The 20910-nt window shown below is 47.7% G+C and overlaps 1 protein-coding gene across 2 annotated transcripts in view; it reads left to right on the top strand.

Annotated features, from left to right (window-relative positions):
- Positions 1-20910, top strand: part of CAMKK1 (calcium/calmodulin dependent protein kinase kinase 1) — a 79449-nt gene that overhangs the window by 28893 nt on the left and 29646 nt on the right. For both annotated transcript variants that reach the window (XM_082201447.1, XM_082201446.1), the window contains exons 2-6: positions 3956-4513; positions 12117-12164; positions 16770-16823; positions 19843-19894; positions 20160-20293. In XM_082201447.1, the coding sequence (XP_082057573.1) occupies positions 4061-4513; positions 12117-12164; positions 16770-16823; positions 19843-19894; positions 20160-20293 (741 nt within the window). In that variant the 5' untranslated portion in view covers positions 3956-4060. The remainder of the gene's footprint in view (positions 1-3955; positions 4514-12116; positions 12165-16769; positions 16824-19842; positions 19895-20159; positions 20294-20910) is intronic.

Genomic DNA, 20910 nt, shown 5'->3' with positions numbered 1-20910 from the left:
TGCCAGTGGTCCAACCTCAATCAAATTAGGCTGGCATTGTGGATTTCTTCAATAACTGCACTGTTGCGATGTTTAGGTGGAGTCCCCAGGCTTATATAGAGGCATTCACTCGCCTTAACTCTACGCTTGCATAGAAACAGAGTCACGTTCTCAGAGGAAAAGCATGCCTGCACTATCTGAGCTGAATACCTGATTTAGCAAGAAGAATAGGCTGCCAACTCTCTATCTCTCTATTCCCTGTTTAGGGAAGCTTTTAATGTTTGATGCATTACTGTATTTTAAAATATTTTGCTGGAAGCCGCCCAGAGTGGCTGGGGAAGCCCAGCCAGATGGGCAGGGTAATAATAATAATAATAATAATAATAATAATAATAATAATAATAATAATTTATATCTTAGGGGCTGCCACAGAGAAGGCCCTCTCCTGGGCCAGCCCCCCTGAACTTCTGAGAGAGGTGGAACTACCAAGAAGGCCCTCTCTGCTGATCTTTAACACCCGGGAGGGACTGTGGGGAAGGTGGCTGCCTTTCAAGTATTTGGGGGTCTTATCGGACTTCGAACACTAAGATGAGTGCCTTGAGCTTTGCCTAACAGATTTGCCTAAAATGCATATTTATGCACACTTTCTCCTACCACTAGTTTTTGGTTTTTAGAACCACCTCCTGAAATTCAGAGAAGTGCAAGACTCGGAGGGCTGCATTTGGTTTCTGGGGCTTGCTTCAGGAAGTGGGAATGCGGAAGGCTGGCATCGAAACACAAACCGAACCGAATTTCCCCTCCATCCTTAACCTCTGTTGCAGATCTTTCATTTTGCCGTTGAGCAGCAGTTGTGTGTCGCATATGCTTTTAAAAAGACAGCTGCTCAGCACCACAAAGGAAAATGGCAATAAACTAACTGCCTTTTCCTGAAATAGCATGGGGCAGATTTTACTGCCACGCTGGGGTTCTTTTCAGCAGATGCTCTGCAGGGAGGGAGATGAATCGCGGACAGTTATGGCCGGGGATCTCCAAGGGGAGCATGAGTTTTATTTGAAACAATTTCATTTCCTTTTGGCCAGGTGCCCAAACATCAGCAGACAGCTCCTTCCCTGTGAGAAAGGAAATGTGTTGTTAGGGTTGCAGAGGGGGGATGTCTTAGAAAAACCAGCAAAATACCCTGCCACCCCCTGCCATTCCTTTGCTGCCCTCTTACACAACTAGAATTAGAGGATATTGTTCCAGCAAAAACAAACTCTTTTGAGATTGCGGCCACATTCATACTGTACGCTTAAAGCACTTTCATGCCATGTTAAACAGTCCTGCTTTCCCTCAAAGGATTCTGGGAGCTGAAAAATGGCGGGAGTAAAGGGAAATTTGGGGCGGTATTCCGGCATACAGTTCTTTCTTGCTGTTCTCACGGGGGGAATCATGCAAGAACTGAAAGATAAAGGCGGAGAAGGTGGGCAGTAGCGACGTCCCAAAACGTTTGTTGTGCCCATGACTCTAACCACTGCGCTGCGCTGTCTCTTGGTTTGGGTATCAACTTATTTGATGTCATTTTATTGAAATGGCTTTTATTTTTTAAAAAATGAGTGGTAGTAAACAAGGCGCATTTTGGTAGGGTTGGTCTTGATGTGCCTTCCTGAAGGAGTTGGCTAGAACCAACTGTTATTCTCTCCAAACTGGTTCTGTGTGGGTATCCTTAATTTGCATCTTATTCCTTCGCCCCTTGTCCATTTTTTTAAATTATTATAATTGTTATGATATTCCAACAGTAAACAAAAGGCTACGTGCTTCACCCTCCGTTGGCTGATAGCATCTCCGGACAGGGAAAATTTCCATTGGCCCTGTTTGCCTCAGGGAAAAGGGCACAGGAGGAAGTTTTAACAAGAGTTCTCCTCCCCTCCAGTCCATATTGTGACACACTTCCAGCTTCCCTGTGTTGGATGAAAGATGGGGGGGTGGCCAGAGGTCTTCCCCGCGAAGGCACCCTCTATTTCAGTGGTTCCCAACTTGGGACCCTGCGGACCCCAAGAGGAATCACTCATCCCAGCCAGGGAAAAACATGTAGCAAAAGTTCAGAGCTGGACTAGTGGGGGACAGTGGCCAAAGGCCCTTGGCTTGAGGGTCTTCCGCCCCAGCCTTAGGCCACTTCAAACATTCATGACTTCCACCAAAGAATCCTGGGAGCTGGAGTTTGAGAATTCTTACAGTGGACCTGTTGCCTTCGCAAAGCCACAATTGCCAGAGTTCCCTGGGAAGAGGGATCGACTGTTAAGCCACTCTGGGAATTGTAGCTCTGTGAGGGGAACGTGGGTCTACTGGCAACCCTCAGCACCCTTAACAAACTACAGCTCCCAGAATCCTTTGGGGGAAGCCGCCACTCACAGCTCTTTAAATGTACAGTCATACCTCGGGTTGAAGTAGCTTCGGGATGAATATTTTCGGGTTGCGCTCTGCGGCGACCCGGAAGTAATGTAGCGCGTTACTTCCGGGTTTCGCCGCTCGTGCAAGCGCAGATGCTCAAAATGACGTCACGTGCATGCGCAGAAGTGGCGGATCGTGACCCGCGAGGACACGGGTTGTGTTCGCTTCAGGATTCGAACGGGGCTCCGGAACGCATCCCGTTCGCATCCAGAGGTACCACTGTATGGCGTGGATGCAGCCTTAGAAGAAAGAAGGAAAGCGTTTTGGCAGACTTGGTGCAAGGACGCTTCTGCTTTTCGTGTCGAAATGAAGTGGCCGCGCTATTTCTAAATCAAAGCAGAAGGAATGGAGGAAATGATGAAACAGGGGAGGGTGCTGGTTGTGTGTGAATTCTTTGCAATAAGAGGCCTGTTTGGGATTCAGACAGTCCGTGGTTTGCAACGCTGATCGAACAGATCTTTGCCATTGTCACGCCACGACCTTTCCATGCCTTGCCCTGCGTTCTTGTCGTTTGCTTGCATATCATTGTGCAGTTGATAGGTTTCCAATGGTTTTGATCTAGTGTCATGCTGGCATCCAAGCTGCTCTGGTTTCTGTTTTTGACTGTGTTTTAGGGTTTTTCAACATGTGAACTGTCCAGGGAACATGGTTGATTGGGTGTAGGGATGGGAGAGAAATATGATTCAGCTCACATTTAAAGGCAAATCTACCCACTTAAAGGCAAATCTATGAAATGTGCAGTTTCCAAAATAGTCTAAGAACCAATACACAGCCATCTTTAGAAATACACACTTTGCTGAATTTTGCACTGCAGTTTTCCAGCAAAGTAATATGTTTTTAAAAAATACCTATATGTGAGTGAAATGTACATAAAAGTGCATATTCTTCTTATTATTATTATACTACATTTCATCAAGGATCACAGGGCGGTTTACAATATAAGAACACAAAAATACACAACACATATCAGTGAAAATAACATTCAAAAAGGCATCATATTAGGGGAAACTGCTTTGCAAAAATGTGCATGTTAAATATTAGAAGAAATTCATGCTGATGAACCTTCCCAAGGACTTAAAAAAAAATCTCAAACTGATGAGGAAATATGAAGAACTGAATGTATTATTAATTTTTTAAAGCTATTTTTAATTCAACGACATGTAAGAAATAAGGACGTAATGAGGGAAAGTACCATTAAATTTAAACATGCAAACAGAAAAGATACAGATATTGGTTTCTGTATTTGCAATGATTATATCTATTGCAGCGTAATCACATATACCTTTAAAAACAATTTTCTTTATTTGTTAGTATCAGGATGCTGTCCTCGGGGTCTGATGACATTCACAGTGGCTGGAAACCACGGCATAGGAGAGGGCTCTTGTGTTCGAATCCTGCTTGCTGGTTTCCCACGGGCATCTGCTTGGCCCCTGTGAGAACAGGATGCTGGACTAGATGCGTCACTGGCCTGATCCTGCAAGCTCTTCTTATGATCTTACTTAGTTACAACTACGCAGGCTTAACCATGACTTTTTGTGATACTTTCCAGGTGTCCATGCGGCAGGATCTCGACCTCAGATGCTTCCCATGAGCCACACCGCTCCAGCACCCTCCGTTGCCGTCATCTAAGAACGCGGAAAGCCACGAATCGAGGATGGGGGATTCCGCAGCCGAGACAGCAGTCCAAATCCCCGATGTCTGTTGCAAAGACACCCAGACGGAGCTCGCCGAGAGAGTCGCGGCGATCCATGTCGCCGTCGGCCCCGACGCCGTCGACCCAAACGGCCAAGGAACCATCGCAGGGAATGACGTTGGGTTCTCCAAGATGGCTGCCAACAACCAAAGGAACGGGGTTGATGTTGATTCGGGAACATCCGAAGAACTAGATGGGGCTCACGAGTTGCTTGCCCCAAAAAGGGCTCCAGCAAGACCCATCCTCTCTGGCCGGAAATACTCCCTTCAGGAAAAGCCTGCGGGGAACTACTTGGCTTCTTCGGATGCCACAGGCTTTGGTCCTTACGCCACGGGCCCTTCCACTCACATCTCGCCACGGATAGTGCGGCGGCCGACGATAGAGTCCCACCGAGTCTCCATTTCAGATGCTGCGGTGGGTTGGCTCCCCCTTTTGGATGGATGGGGTGTGCTGTCAACAAAGGGCGGTTGGAAAATACTTTTTGGGTGAACTGATAAATGAAATTCACACAGCCGGCTCTGCCATTAGACAGAGTGAGGCAAACTCCTCTGGCAGCCATTTTGGGGGGCTGTGAAAAGGAAGCAAACAGATAGTTATTTAATGTATTGTTATTAATGCTGCTGCTGCTGTTGTTACTACTGCAGTTTTACAGTCGGGGTGAGAGAAGCAATTGTGGGAATATCTATCTGAAGCGCTGACATAACTTGACTAACTTTGGTTTGGGATGCGGGAGGAATTGGTTTGTGTTGAAAGGGAAACCTACTTAATTCGCCCCTTTCTGAAGCAATATGTGAACTGAGACACAGCCATCCTTTGAAATTTGCACTTCTTTGAATTTTGAAATGAAATGCATTATATTAAGGGAAACTGCGTTGCAGAAATGTGTACATTAGGTAAAACACTGTGTATTTATTAGTGTTAAATGGTGGATTGCATTATCTTCACTCCTTGGTCCTAAGTCTTGCCTTCCGGAGCAGCAGTATCCAATAATAGAATAGTTTGATGTCATCTGCAGATTTGATGAGCATCCCCTCAATTCCTTCATCCAGGTCATTTATAAAGACGTTGAACAACAACGGGCCCTGGACAGAACCCTGCGGTACCCCACTTGTCACTTTTTTCCAGGATGAAGAGGAACCATTAATGAGTATTTTTTGGGTTCAGTCAGTCAACCAGCTACAAATCCACCTAACAGTTACCTCATTCAACCCACATTTTACCAGCTTCCTCACATGAACATCATGGGGGACTTTGTCAAAAGCCTTACTGAAATCAAGATACACTATGTCCACAGCATTTCCCTGATCCACCAAGTTTGTAATTCCATCAAAAAAAGAAACCAGATTGGTCTGGCATGACTAATTTTTGAGAAACCCATGCTGAGTCTTCGTAATTACAGCATCCTTTTCTAAATGCTCACAGACCAACTGTTGAATTATCTGCTTAAGGACCTTCCCTGGTATCGATGTCAAGCTCTGTAGTTATCTGGGTCTTCCTTCCCCCCTTTTTGAAGATGAGGACAACATTTGCTCGGCTCTATCTTCTACATGGCAGCTCTTCAGATATTTGAAGACCACTATCATGTCTCCCTTAATCTTTCCACCTACCAGCCAAACTTCAGGCCTGGAGATCAAATGTGGCCCTCCAGGCCTCTCTGTCAGGCCCTTGAGACCCACTCCAAGCCACACCCCTCACCGTCCCATCTCTCACACCCTCCTTGAGTGTTCTCCCCTGGCTGGGATGTGTCTTCCAAATCTAACTATGCCTCTTGCTTGTCTGGTGGGAGGCTAGGGAGGAGTGGGTGGGCATAGGTCAGGCATAGGCAAACTCAGCCCTCCCAATATTTTGGGACTACAACTCCCATCATCCCTAGCTAACAGGACCAGTGGTCAGGGATGATGGGAGTTGTAGTCCCCAAAACATCTGGAGGGCCGAGTTTGCTTATGCCTGGCTTAGGAACTAGCCTGCTGTACAGAGCTAATATTTGCATTCCTTGCTCCACCTACTTTTGCTTCTTGCTCCACTCACCCCACACGACTCCCGGAAGGTTACCCAGACAGGAATGTGGCTCTCAGCAGGTGGACAAAGTGTTTACCCCCCCCCCCCCACATCTGAACCTAAGATGCACCAGGCTGCAGGTCTCCCCCCAGCTCGACTCAGCAGCAGGAACTTATTTTTACACGCCAAGTTTTTTTCTGCTTTGAAGTTGCCACGCTGTTGGCTCCGTGTGTACCTTTGGCGCCTGTCTTTGGGGAATTCTAGCAGCGGCTGGCTCATGATTATTTTATCAGCTGACGTGTGCCACATTTCCCAGCACGGTGCACACAAGAGTAGAATATGGGCAGAGTTTGAAATTTTAATGCGGGCAAACGGTGGGCAGGTGCCTGATTGTTGGCAACTGTGCTAGAAAAAGCGATAGATAGATAGATAGATAGATAGATAGATAGATAGATAGATAGGATCAGCCAAAGTGGCCTTCCTTGTGCCCCAGAGTACCAGCAGAAGGTCTCACAACACTGTTTTATTGCAGCATCAGCTTTTGAGGAGCAGAGCCCTCTCCGTGTGATGCGTAGACAGACATATTTGTACAGTGCTGCAGCAGGAAAGCATTTTTTAATATATATAAAGAAACGTACAAACAGTGGGGCCAAAAGGTCATGAAATCCAGTGGGATTTGTTGTAGTTCAGTTGCATTTCTACACGGAGTGCAAATACACACAAGATAAGAATAGATCGACCCATTCAAAATGACAGCTGCTGCAAATAAAGCTGTCTGTCGGGCTGCGCTGTGCAAAGTTGACATCGGAAATGGGGAAGAAACCCAACAGCCAGGAATAAGCTGTGCCAGGTCATCACTGTGTCCTCACTGCCTCCTGTGGGAGTGAGTTCCATAGGTTAACAATGCACTGTGAGAAGAAGGTCATCCTTTTATCTGTCTGGAATTTTTCAACATTCAATGGATGACCTGGAGTTCTAGTGTTACTGGAGCACAATAAGAACAACTTTCTCCATGTCGTACATACTTTTTAAAAGTTCTATCATTTTGCCATGTCTTTTCTCCAAAAAAGTTCCCAAATTCTGCAGTCTTTCCTTGTAGGTGAGTCACTGCATTCCTTTGGTCATTTTGATGGCTCTTTTCTGAACCTTTTCCAACCCCTTTTTGGGGCGAGGCGACCAGAACGGCACAAAGTATTCCAATCGCCTCCTCCCCTTCCACCGTCTTTCCTGTTTAGACACATTTTCGATAGGCAAGTTGTTCAGCGTGGCGTGGCATTTGCCCCACCCCAAGACGTCTTTCCCCCTGAGCCCCTTTCTGGTGACATTCAGATACATTGGAATACTTTCCGAAGCGACACCTTTCCCCTGGTGCAGGCTGCTTGGGGGTCATCCATCACTGTTAGAGGCAGCGTTATCCCTCACAGCGTGGTTGCGAGTCATTACGCAAGTTACAGCCCTGGAAAAAATGAAGATGAAATCAATCACAGCTGTTTTGTTGGCTTATTCCCATTGGTGAAGATCCATGATGGATTGGTGGCTGCCTGTTGTGCTGCGCAACTGAGGCTGCGCTCATGTCAACAGAGAAGGATTGCATCCTTAGACAGCAATGCATGCATTTTAAGACCTTAGGCTTGGGGTCAAATGCAGCCCTCCTATCCTCTTGTATCAGGTGTCTGGAGCTTTCCCCCCAGCCACAAAAAACCCAAGCCATTTCATCAGAGGCAGAGAAGAACAGAAGAAAGGTTTGCAGCATCCGGCCAATCGCCTATCTAGCTCAGCATCGTGTCCTCACGGTGGCTACTCAGACACCTGTGGGAGACCAGCAACCAGGACCCGACTCTGGAGGCTAATAACTTTGTCCAATCCTCCTTTAAAGCCGTCCAAGTGGGAAGAGAGTCCCGCAATTTAACTCTGCCCAAATCTTTATCTGCCCCAAATCTTCTAACATTCCGTTGGGTGTCCACAAGTTCTAATCTTAAATGATGAAGCAGAGGAAATGTCACAGAGCCGAGCCGGCAGTAAATCACACCGTTCGAAGTTGGAGTTGCAGTCATGCCTTGGTTTTCGAACATCTTAGTTCTTGAACGTTTTGGCTCCCGAACGCTGCATACCCGAAAGTGACTGTTCCGGTTTGTGAACTATTTTTGGAAGCCCAACGTCCGACAGGGCTCCCGCAGCTTCCAATTGGCTGCAGGAGCTTCCTGCAGCCAATCAGAAGCCGTGCTTTGGTTTCCGAACGTTTTGGAAGTCGAACGGACTTCTGAAACGGCTTCCATTCGGCTTCCAAGGTACGACTGCAAAAACACAATCTCTATAGACTTGGCTGAGTGTCAGGCCTAATGAGCACAGCCACTCATCCCCATTGGTGCTCCTCCGTGACATCAGTTGCCATGACTGAAAGTCCCCGCGTCCCCACCACCTCTTCTCCGTGACTTTTTCCAATCAATCGGAGACTGTGCCTGTGTGCAGCCTGTCGCTGCTCCTCCCTTTTCATTCCTCTTCTGGTTCTGGGAGACATAGGGTGGAGGGGAGCTTGTTGCAGCAGGAGACACCCGTGACTCTTCACTAGCCTGATTCATCTCTGCCTCTTGATCTCCTTTCTCCCTGTGACCACTCATCGTTGTCCCACCAGCACTCCCCAAGCTCTGAGCCCTCTTCCTTTGGTGGCTCCCCATCTGGTTCCTCCCACCATTCCTCTGCGTTCAACCAGCCCATGACAGGAAGCCTCTTACTCCAAGATATAATATATAAGTCTGGTAGTTGTTGTTCTCTTTGATATCTGATGAGAGAGCGTTCCACAGGGCGGGTGCCACTACCGAGAAGGCCCTCTGCCTAGTTCCCTGTAACTTGGCTTCTCGCAGTGAGGGAACGGCCAGAAGGCCCTCGGCACTAGACCTCAGTGTCCAGGCAGAACGATGGAGGTGGAGACGCTCCTTCAGGTATACTGGACTGAGGCCGTTTAGGGCTTTAAAAGTCAGCACCAACACTTTGAATTCTGCTCGGAAACGTACTGGGAGCCAATGTAGGTCTTTCAAGACTGGTGTTATGTGGTCTCGGCGGCCGCTTCCAGTCACTAGTCTAGCTGCCGCATTCTGGATTAGTTATAGTTTCCAGGTAGCCCCATGTAGAGCACATTGCAGTAGTCCAAGCGGGCGATAACTAGAGCATGCACAACTCTGGCGAGACAGTCCATGGGCAGATAGGGTCTCAGCTTGTGTACCATATGGAGCTGGTAAAAAGCTGCCCTGGACACTGAATTAACCTGCGCCTCCATGGACAGCTGTGAGTCCAAAATGACTCCCAGGCTGCGCACCTGGTCCTTCAGGGGCACACTTACCCCATTCAGGACCAGGGAGTCCTTTACACCCGCCCGCCCCCTGACCCCTAAAAACAGTACTTCTGTCTTGTCAGGATTCAACCTCAATCTGTTAGCCGCCATCCATCCTCCAACCGCCTCCAGACACTCACACAGGATCCAGGGCTGAGTTGTTAGAAAAATGGTCTTCTGTATTTACTCCTTAGTTGCCATGGGAACCAGGCCTTCACACCCTTCTTGAGTGTTTTTGCTTGGCTGGAATATGACCTTCAGCCCTGATGATGCTTCTTGCTTATCTTGATGGAAGATAGAGAGGGGCATGTGATTATAGAAGCTAGGTCAGTGTAGAAAGGTAAAAGTCCCATTCACTGCTCCACTCACTTTTGAATCTGGCTCTGCCCACCACTAGAATGTGGCCCCTGGAAGGTAGCCTTGGACAGAAATATGGCCCTCAGACTGGAAAAGTTTCCCCACTCATGTTTTAAGGGGAGGATTGAATATATTTTCAGTGGACCAAAAGCTGAACGGCCAGCTGTAACATGTTCTGTTTTATTCAGTTTACAAGCTGCTTGCTTAAGATAAAACTATACTCTAGGTGACACAGACAAAATTAAAACATTGCACATTGAATTGTGCAATAAAATTCAATAAAAAACATAAATCAATTTAAAAAAAACCCTCCCTGGCAATAAAATCCAGCCATAAAATCCAGCATAGATAGGTGCCGATTAAAGCCGCAGTTAAGAATCCAAGAAAACTCAGCTCAGCTGGAAAAGCTAAAACGAAAAAGAATCATTTGTCATCGACCTGCGGAGATGAAATTAAAAGAGCAATGATGTTTTTAAAGATAGAGAGGTGTTAAAAGGCTTGGGAGCACAATAAAAGGCCTTTGGCTGGGAAGGAAATGAAAAGGGACTCTCTCAGGAAAGCATTTCACAGACCGGAAGTGAGGGGCTTTGCAGAAAGGCCCTCTTCATCTTAACAGCCCTCAGGATTTCATTGTGTGGGGCACTTGGAGAAAAAACAAACTTAAAACATCCCAGCAAAAAGGCCATAGGTAAAAGACCTGATAAAAAAAGGAATATTTTTGCCTGGCACCTAAAGCTATGTAACGATGGCGCCAGGCGAGCTGCGCTGGGGAGAGCGTTCCACAAGCGAGGAGCCACCACTGAAAAGGCCCTGTTCTTGTGCTGCCACCCTCCAAACGTCCCATGGAGGGGGGCACACAAAGAAGGGCCCCAGGTGATGATCGCAGGGCCTGGGTCAGTTCATACAGAGAGATGACGTTCTTGAGGAGTTGGAACCCTGAACCGCATAAACCTTTATGGGTCAGAACCAGCATTTTGAATTGGGCCCGGAAACCAATTGGTAGCCAGAGCAGTTGGGCCAGGACTGGTATTACACACTCAGAGGATTTTGCCCTGGTAAGCAACCTGGCTGCCAAATTCTGCACCAGCTGCAGTTTTCCAGAAAAAGGAAACCATTACTTAAACATAGCATATTACTACAAATAAACGAACTACCAATAAACCCCAACCATGGAGGCAGAGCATAGCGTGACTTGTTTGCCGTCAACAGTCCTATCCTCCGTGAATTTGTCCAATCCTCTTTTAAAGCCATCCAAGTTGGTGACCACCCCCTGTCTCAAGTGGGAGGGAGTTCCATAGTTTAGATACGCACTGTGTGGCAAACACGGCCCTAGTAAGTGTGTTTAGGGTTTCTGCCTTCATCAGTGAGTCCATTAATCAGCTAAAATGCACCTGATGAATAGACCCAGATTATTTTGCCTCACGTATCCTCCGCTAACAAATCCCAACCCAGACTTAGATGGCTTGGTGCGTTATGCTGACTACAGCGTCTGGCAGAGGGCAGACTTTTCGTACAAAAATTGGCCGGAGGCGGCAGAAAACCTTCAGAGTGAGCTGCCTTCGGAGCCCGATTGCGTTTGACAGCCTCTCTGCACGGCAGCGCCTCCTCCCTTTTGAAAGGGAAAGACTCGCTTCATGCATCCAGCGGACCTAGCCGCTCACTCAGATGTGTGACTGAGGAGAAGTGACAGGCAGAGGGAACCTGGCTTGCCTCTGAGGGTGTACTTTTCCTGTCTGCAGATCACAAATACTAAGGGGGTATTCTTCCTCATTGCCTCACAGTGAAGCTGGATTGCAGTGCTCAGATGCCATGATTAGCTCTCGCTGTTGTCGCTGAATTTGGGGCGAGGGAGGAATTCGGTTCAATTTGCATCGAAAGGCAAATATTACCTAATTCACAGTATCCAAAACAGCTCGCAAATTGAAACACAGCCATCCCTTGACGTTTGAAAGTATCCAAATTTCTGAAACGCAGTTTCTCCATCCAAGGTAACTGTGTGCCAAAATGCATCTGTTGAGACGTGCATTAAAATGCATGTGTTGGCGAAAGGGAAATACAGAAGTACATTGTATTATGGGAAACGTAACTTTCAGGGGAAATACACTCTGCAGAATCAGGGATACTGGGCAAAAGCGCATCCGGGAATGTTTGCATTAGCAATTCTTGCAAAAATGCTGATGGATTTTCGTGATTACTTAAAAAAAAAAAGTTAGCTGATGTGGATGGGCGGAGAGCTAACTGGAAAAATGAGAAACTGACCAATTTGCCCACCTCAGCCTTCAAATGCAATCCTTTTGACCTAGCTACCCTAACTGAATCTCTATTTCTACCCAGGATTGTGTGCAGCTGAACCAATATAAGTTGAAAAGCGAAATAGGCAAGGTATGTGACCACAACTCTTCCTCAACTACTTCATCAGAAGTAGATTTTTGGGGTTCTATGCAATTTTGTATACGTTTATTAAAAAACCTGTTGATTGTTATGTATATTTTAGCAATTTTATTATGCCTACTGTTTTTAAATATCTGTTTCTAATCGCTGCTTCTAATGACCATTTTATACTATTTTATGCTCCAAGTTCCTTCCGTGCTATCTTGGAACTGTAGGTAGTAGAATGCAAAATCCCGATGGCGACTCCTTTCATCCTTCCTTCCAACTGAAGATATATGAGCAATTATACTTCCAAGTCCTCTTAGTCTTATTCAGCTCATACGTAAATAATAAAGGATGGTTTCCATCGTAAACCTTTTGCAAAATAGAGCTTCCCTCCTTTCCCCCCCTTTTTTACACACACAGTTCCATTTGATGTTATATTCCATATTTATAATCCAATTTCTTCCATCCTCGCTTGTACAAATATAAGTTGAACTAGCATTCAGAGGAGGGTTGCTGAATCATAAATGTAGAGAAGAAAACTTTAAATAAAGAAACCGTAGGCTCCCCTCCCCCCACCGACTTTTGCACCGAATGAAGTCTTATCTCAAGTTCAAACCATAATGTCCTTGCAGTTGTTTCCCCCCGCATTTAGTGATCTCATCTCTTCTAGCACGCACCTGTAAAAGGTAAAGGTAAAGGTACCCCTGCCCGTGCGAGCCAGTCTTGCCAGACTCTAGGGTTGTGCGCTCATCTCACTCTAGAGGCCGGGAGCCAGCGCTGTCCGCAGACACTTCCGGGTCACGTGGCCAGCGTGACGAAGCTGCATCTGGCGAGCCAGAGCCGCACACGGAAACGCCGTTTGCCTTCCCGCTAGTAAGCAGTCCCTATTTATCTACTTGCACCCGGGAGTGCTTTCGAACTGCTAGGTTGGCAGGCACTGGGACCGAGCAACGGGAGCGCACCCCGCCGTGGGGATTTGAACCGCCGACCATGCGATCGGCAAGTCCTAGGCGCTGAGGTTTTACCCACAGTGCCACCCGCGTCCCCAGCACGCACCTGTAATTTAGTCCAATTAAGCTCTAATTAACAGGAGAACCTCTGCTTCTTAATGGCAGCATTGGAGGGTTTTCGGCAGGTGAAGTGCTTTTGCACTCAGCGCCTCCTTGCCCCCCGCATTCCATGCCGGAGCGAGACCCAGGTTCGAGACAAACTGCTGGTGAAGTGAAGCCTGCCCCCCCCGGTGCCTCGGGGGAATTTGCAAGGATAATTACCCTCAATCATCCTTGTTTTTCCTTCGCCAATGCTCTCCTGATGTCGTGAGGGCTGCCTCCATTAAGGCAGAGCGGAACCGGAAGCCAACGTGGCATTTGATTGTGAGTTTTTGAGCCGCTGCTGATGTCTTGGAGCCCTACTGTAATGCCGGCTCACTCTTAACAAATCTGATGGGGCTTGATGTGCCGAACAAGTGAGGTTGCAGGAATAAGGGGAAGGTGCTGTTGTTGACTGCACCGATCCAAGCCTCTTCCCGCTACAGGCAGCAGGTAAGTGGAGGAACGGTTGGTGTTCTTCTCCTGGCTGCCTTCGGGAATCCTGTGCCAGCCTCCTGCTACAGAGATAATGACTCTGTATATCGAAATTTGCACATGGCAGAGTTCCCAGCACTGCAGCACCTGGGCTCCGCGTGACGAGAATCAGAGATGTCCCCTTCCTCTGCCCTTCATGGAAAAGAGCCTAAAGTCTGCGCTCCAACACATAAGTGTCCCTGGGAGGCAGCCCAACAGATAAGCATGTTTTGCAAGAACATGAGAACAGCCAGCCCTCATGCTGTCTTCCCAAAACTGGTGCTGGGCTTTTGGAAGGAGGCGCAAGGCCCTGGCAGGGTCCTAGGGCCCTCCCACCTCCTTCCCAAAGATGGGAAAGTGCTCGCTAGGCTTTGGCAAGGAGCGTGGAGGACTCTAGGACCCTTTTGGAGCCCACACACCTCTTTCCCAAAGCCCAGCACCTCCTGACCTGACCTTGGGAAGTCAGGGGGTGGGAAGTCATGAAATGTTGCTGGAAAAAGGCATGTAGTCCTCAGGCCCCCCATGTTGGACCACGCTGGCCTGACGATTGAATTTTGGAAGTCTGTGGGAGGTGGCCTCGGGGTGGGGAAGAGGGAATTGGCTAGATAAAAAATAACCCATCTCCCCATTCCACTGACAGAAGTTCTCTGTCTGATCAAAGAGCTTTCCATCCTCATGAATCTCTTTAAACCAATGAAAAGGTTTGCGTAGGTAGATCATCTGCCTTTGAACTCAGTTTAGCTCCTTCCATTTAAGTACCTTTATTTACATTTCTTTGGCATATCAAGAGAGGGGGAAAAAGAAACTAAAATCTTCCGGGCATTTGTAGACGGGTCATCACAGGAGCCCTGCCGGATCAGAGCAAAGGACCGCTTGGTCTGTCATCCTGTTCGTGACTGCTGTGACCATCTGCAGTGATCATGGAGCCCAAGAAAGTAAAATCTCTCACTGCCTCCATTTCTTCACCTCCTGGCAAATAGAAGGGGAAGAAATGGAGGCAGCGAGAGATTTTACTTTCCTGGGCTCCATGATCACTGCAGATGGTGACAGCAGTCATGAAATTAAAAGACGCCTGCTTCTTGGGAGGAAAGCAATGAAAAACCTAGACAGCATCTTAAAAAGCGGAGGCATCACCTTGCTGACAAAGGTCCGTATAGTAAAAGCTATGGTTTTCCTAGTAGTGATGTATGGAAGTGAGAGCTGGACCATAAAGAAGGCTGATCACCGAAGAATTGATGCTTTTGAATTCTGGTGCTAGAGGAGACTCTTGAGAGTCCCATGGACTGCAAGAAGATCAAACCTCTCCATTCTGAAGGAAATCAGCCCTGAGTGCTCACTGGAAGGACAGATCCTGAAGCTGAGGCTCCAATACTTTGGCCGCCTCATGAGAAGAGAGGACTCCTTGGAAAAGACCCTGATGTTGGGAAAGAGGGAGGGCACAAGGAGAAGGGAACGATAGAGGACGAGATGGTTGGACAGTGTTCTCGAAGCTACCAGCATGAGTTTGACCAAACTGCGGGAGGCAGTGGAAGACAGGCATGCCTGGCGTGCTCTGCTCCATGGGGTCACGAAGAGTCAGACACGACTAAACGACTAAACAACAACAATTTACTTTTTTTTGGCATGTCAATAAAGAAGTTGTGTTGTTGTTGTTTTTTAAAAAAGAAACTAAAATCTTCTGGGCATTTGTAGCTGGGGCATCACAGGAGCCCTGCCAAATCGGAACAAAGGACCGCTTGGTCCAACATCCTGTTTCCAACAGGAAGTGGTCAGATGGCAGGACAGAAACAGGGAAAGGGGCATCGCTCAGTGGCAGGACACCTGCTTCGCATGCAGAAGGCCCCGGGTTTGTTCTGCAGCATCTCCAGGTAGGGCTGAGAGAGGCACCTGAGCCTGAAACCCTGGAGAGCTGCTGCCGGTCAGTGTGTGCAGTGCTGAGCTAGGAGGAGGACCAGCGGTCTTGACTCAGTTTATAAGGCAGACTTGGGTTGAGGAACAGTATCCGGCCAGCAGGCCACATCCTTACTCCCCAACCCCGATGACAGGTGGGCAAGACCGCGCACCTGTCAGCAACCTGATGTCACAATGATGTCAGGTGACTGAAACCTGTCAAAGTCCAAGGGAAGTAACTGACAACTGCCAATCAGCAGTTACAGCAGCCACCTTTGAAGATGTGCTTTGGGTGCCGTTCAGCACTGGGAGTTGCACTTTCAAAGGGAGTCTCTGTAGCCGCCGACCAGCTGATTAATGTTTAGTGGAAGCCCTTTTGAAGTACTCAAAACGAAACATATTTCCCCCTGCAGAGAAGGAGGTTTGTATTCAGAGCATTTAGAAAGGGAGCTTTTCTTTCTTTTTTTCATTTCCAAGTAAGCAGCATTTTTAGTGCAAACTCTTTCCACCAGAACAAAAATATGCTCCATTTTTTCAAGGCGGCATTTTTCTTGTTTTGTTTTCCCCCCGCTGCTGAGAAAGCAGCTTGGATTTAAAGCACTGCAGGAAGCGTTTGAATCCAAACTGCATCCTCCAAGCCTTTCTTCATACTTCCAGAACTTACACATGGACCCTCTGTGCTTCAAAACCCCACTCTTCTCTTAATTTTTGGGATGCAGCTCGCCCAATGAAAAGCATGCAAAGCAACATGAGAAAATTGTGTTTTGGGGAAACAGCTTACAGAAAATAGATATGTTAGGCAAAAAGGTGTAAAGAACTGTGTATTAATACACGAAACGTACATACAAATCTGCAAGAGGTTGCAGGAGCTCTCATGTCGTCCTCCCATTGATCAAAGAAAGACACATTTTTGTCCTTCCAGTGTATCAATATTAATCTTTTTGCAGATGTCCAGGCCCAGAGAATCCATTTACATTGACCATTTGTCAAGCCCCATATATTAGGTATAAGAGGATGTTCTGGAATTTTCTACTCTTCCCTCACAATAGTTTTCATACATCCTAGTATTTCTTTCCAAAAAAATTGCTAACGTCGAACATACGTTTCAACAAGCCATTCTCTAGTCTGAACTGACATTGTCTGTGCATTTATTTCTTAGGGCTCCTATGGCGTCGTGAAGCTGGCCTACAACGAAAGTGACGACCAATATTATGTAAGTTCCTACCCTGCTCCCTTCCGTTCCCTATGCAAGTGGCTGGATATTCCCTCCAATCAATTTTGACCTCTCAGGGGAGCCTAATTTCACTCATCCCTTGTTTGTTTGTTGCATTTATACCTCACCTTTTCCTCCAAGGAGCTCAAGTTGGCCTACATGGCTCTCCGCCTTCTCATTTACCCCCCCCCCTCCACACAACAACCCTGCGAAGTAGTTTAGGCCAAGAGGCAGTGACTGGCCCACAATCAGTGAGCTTCATTTTGGGGTGAGGGATTTGAACTCAGGTCTCTCCCAAGTCTTAGTCCAACACTCTTAACTACTGCACTGCCATAGGCTCTTGCCTGTCTGTGTTTGGTTGAGTTCACTTGCCTTGAGAACGGACTCTCCGTTCTACCACAAAAAAAACACCCCATTTTGTCCAGGAACAGAGCCTCTTGGGTGGGCTTCATCCTACAGACGGAGGAGGCCAGCTCAGATTGCAGGAGTTCTCCCCAATAATTCTGGGAGCTGGAGTCTGTTAAGGGTGCTGAGGGTTTGTAAGGCGATCCCTATTCCCGCCCCCTCGCCCTCTGAGTTGCAGTTGGAGGCAGCAATGCTTCTGAATACCAGTTGCTGAAAGCCACAAGATGGGAGAGTCGCTCTTGTTGGTTTCCTACAGGCTCACCACTGTGAGAGCAGGAGGCTGGACTAGATGGGCCCTGGGACTGATCCAGCAGGCTCCTCTTATGTTATTTAATCCCAGAGTACAGTGGTACCTCAGGTTAGAGACGCTTCAGGTTGCAGACGCTTCAGGTTACAGACTCCGCTAACCCGGAAGTAGTACCTCGGGTTAAGAACTTTGCTTCAGGATGAGAACAGAAACCGCTCAGCGGGAGGCCCCATTAGCTAAAGTGGTGCTTCAGGTTAAAAACAGTTTCAGGTTAAGAACGGACCTCCCGAACGAATTAAGTTCTTAACCCGAGGTACCACTGTAGTGCAACAACCAATCCCTCTTCCCAGGGAACTCTGGGAATTGTAGTTTTGGGAGGGGAATAAGGGCCTCTTAACAACTCAGCACCCTTAACCGACTCCAGCTCCCAGAATTCTTTGGGGGAAGCCATGACTGTTTAGAGGGGGTATCACTCGGGGTGACATGAATATGGCCTAAGTTGAAAAAAGGAAGTTGGAAGGACCTTGCACAGATCGTGGACAGCACCACTCCCCATTCAGACATCTTGGAAGAGGTTTCTGTTGGCTGGCTCACCAAGTAAACTTCCTCATTCACAGAGCCATCCAGATTTCCCGAGGCCACTGAGGAAGAAAGCAAAAGAAAATGGCACCTGGGAGGGAGGGAGGGGGGAACCCATAAGAGAAACTGCTCCAAATTGCATAATGAGCTAATGGCCGGTTAGCTCCCCAGCACGCTACTTGATTGACAGGCGGCTTTTCATACCGAAAGAGATTGCATGTTCCATGTATCTCCGCTTTGCAGAACAACGTTCACACCGATAGCGCTTTGACGAGAGCTGTCAAGTGGGCAATGGAAATATTTCATGCAAGTGCAATGCACCACCAATTACCTGGGACCCTTTTAAAATTCTGACAATTGGAAACAAGTCAGATTCTCTCTTTCTGTCTCACTCACACAAACAAACACACACACAAGCAATATGCTGAATTTTTTCACCGTCGCCTATCCATGTCCTTTCCCCTCCTTCAAGGTGCTTACAGCAGAGAGGAGGGAGCGTTGCTCTGGTGCCTTCTGCCTTTTGATCTTACCTTTAAAGCATATGTCCAGATTTTAAGGCTGAGGTTACCGTGGTGACAGCGTCAGGCTACTAGGACCTGGAAAAGACCAGGGTTCAAATCCCTGCTTTGGGTGACCTTGGGGGACTGTTCACAGACTTTCTTGGCCTAACGCACTACACAGGTTTGTTGTGAGGATAGGATGGGGAGGAAGAGGCTTACGTACACCACCTTTGAGCTCCCTGAAGGAAAAGTGGGGTCTGAATGAAGTACCGTATTTTTCGCTCTATAGGATGCACTTTTCCCCCTCCAAAAATTAAGGGGAAATGTGTGTGCATCCTATGGAGCGAATGCAGGCTCCTTGGCTTCAGCGATAGCAACGTGAAGCCTCCGAAGCGCAGAGGGAGCTATCCCTCCTCGCTCCGGAGCCTACGCTTTGCTTTCGCTGAAGCCTAGAGAGCGCACCGACCCCTCTTGCTCTCCAGGCTTCAGGGATAGCTACCTGAAGCCTTTGGAGTGCAGCGCCAGTTCCCGCTGCACTCCGGAGGCTTCGAGTTCCTTTTGCTGAAGCCGGGATAGCAAGACTCTCCTGGCTTCAGCAGAGAGGGAGAGCTGCGCAGCGCCCCTTCAGCCAAGCGGGAGGAGAAATGGAAGGGGCTCCGTTTCTCCTGCCTCTTCGCTGAAGGGGCGCTGAGCAGAGAGGGGGAGAATTTTTTTTCTTGTTCTCCCCCTCTAAAACAAGGTGCGTCCTATCGTCGGGTGTGTTCTATAGAGCGAAAAATACGGTAAATAAATAAATTGGAATTGCATATATTAGGCAAGATTGCTTGCAAAAGAAGTATGTTAAGAGGAGCATGCATGAATGTGTGTTCAAATGTTCATATGGATAGCTCAGTTGGTAAGAGCACGAGACTTTTAATCTCAGGGTTGTGGGTTCAAGCGCCACCTTGGGCAAAAAAGCTCCTGAATTGCAGCGGGTTGGAGTAGATGACCCTCGTGGTCTCTTCCAGCTCTACAGTTCTGTGATTCTATAGCTTCGTTGTTTTTCAAATGTAAACTGAGTGGAGGGAGAAGAGAAATCGAAAGACCACAACTGGCAGATTTGTCGCTCCTTCCTCTTTTGTTGTTTACCCTCCTATAGTCCCCAGGAAGCAGACCACAATTAAAACACACTATTGAAAAACAGTTTAAAACAAACTAAGAAATAGAATGGGTCCTACCTACTGCTCCAAATTACTACTTACTTGACTTTAATACACGTTTCCTCCCCACCCCTTCTGTTTCACTACAGGCCATGAAAGTCCTCTCCAAAAAGAAGCTGTTGAAACAGTATGGATTTCCACGTAAGTATCTGTGCCTTTTTATGGCTTGGGGAGCTTATCTGAAGGTAGGGCAGGCACACACTTCCATCTAGGCAAACAAGGGGCTTTCTGGGAGTTCAAGGACACAGTCCAGCCAGGCAGAAACTCTCAAGGAAGGTGCAAAACTGGGCCAATATAGGACAATACTTAGTTTGGGAGGACAACAACTTTATGAGCATACAAGGAGACAAGGAAAACTACTCCTAACTAAAGTGTGAACTGGTGTGTCTTGTTCCTTTGGGTAAAGGTCGACCTCCGCCTCGAGGATCGAAAGCTGCTGCTGGGGGACAGGCAAAGCCCATGGCCCCCCTTGAGCGGATCTATCAGGAAATAGCCATCTTAAAGAAACTGGACCATATCAACGTTGTCAAGCTGATTGAGGTTTGTTTGTTTCTGTTGTGTGTCTGACCCTGAAGGTAAAGGGACCTCTGACCGTTAGGTCCAGTCGCCGACGACTCTGGGGTTGCAGCGCTCATCTCACTTTATTGGTCGAGGGAGCCGGCGTTCGTGCGCAGACAGTTTTTCCGGGTCATGTGGAGAGCATGACTAAGCCGTTTCTGGCGAACCAGAGCAGCGCATGGAAACACCATTTACCTTCCCGCTGGAGCGGTACCTATTTATCTACTTGCACTTTGACGTGCTTTCGAACTGCTAGGTTGGCAGGAGCTGGTACAGAGCAACTGGAGCTCACCCCGTCCCGGGGATTCAAACCGCCGACCTTCCGATCGGCAAGCCCTAGGCTCAGTGGTTTACACCACAGCACCACCCGCATCCCTGACCCTGAAGCATCCCTGCAAATGGCGCGTGCAGGATCATGTAACAGGGGCTGTATGTGTCCTCTCGGGCAGGCTTTTACTTGTAAGGAAGCTAAAGAACATAAAGAAGAAAATAGTTTCAAAACCCAAGTCCCTTTTGTTAAAACTGTCTCAGAGATCAGATTCATTTTACATCCTGTTGCTGCTTCCAGATCAAAATGCACCTTTCTCTCTCTTGAATGT

This window comes from Podarcis vaucheri (genome assembly GCF_965113315.1).
Source record: "Podarcis vaucheri genome assembly, chromosome: 15".
NCBI classification, from domain to species: domain Eukaryota; kingdom Metazoa; phylum Chordata; class Lepidosauria; order Squamata; family Lacertidae; genus Podarcis; species Podarcis vaucheri.
The sequence above is the reverse complement of the archived record's forward strand: the minus strand, read 5'-3'. Positions and strand labels throughout refer to the sequence as shown.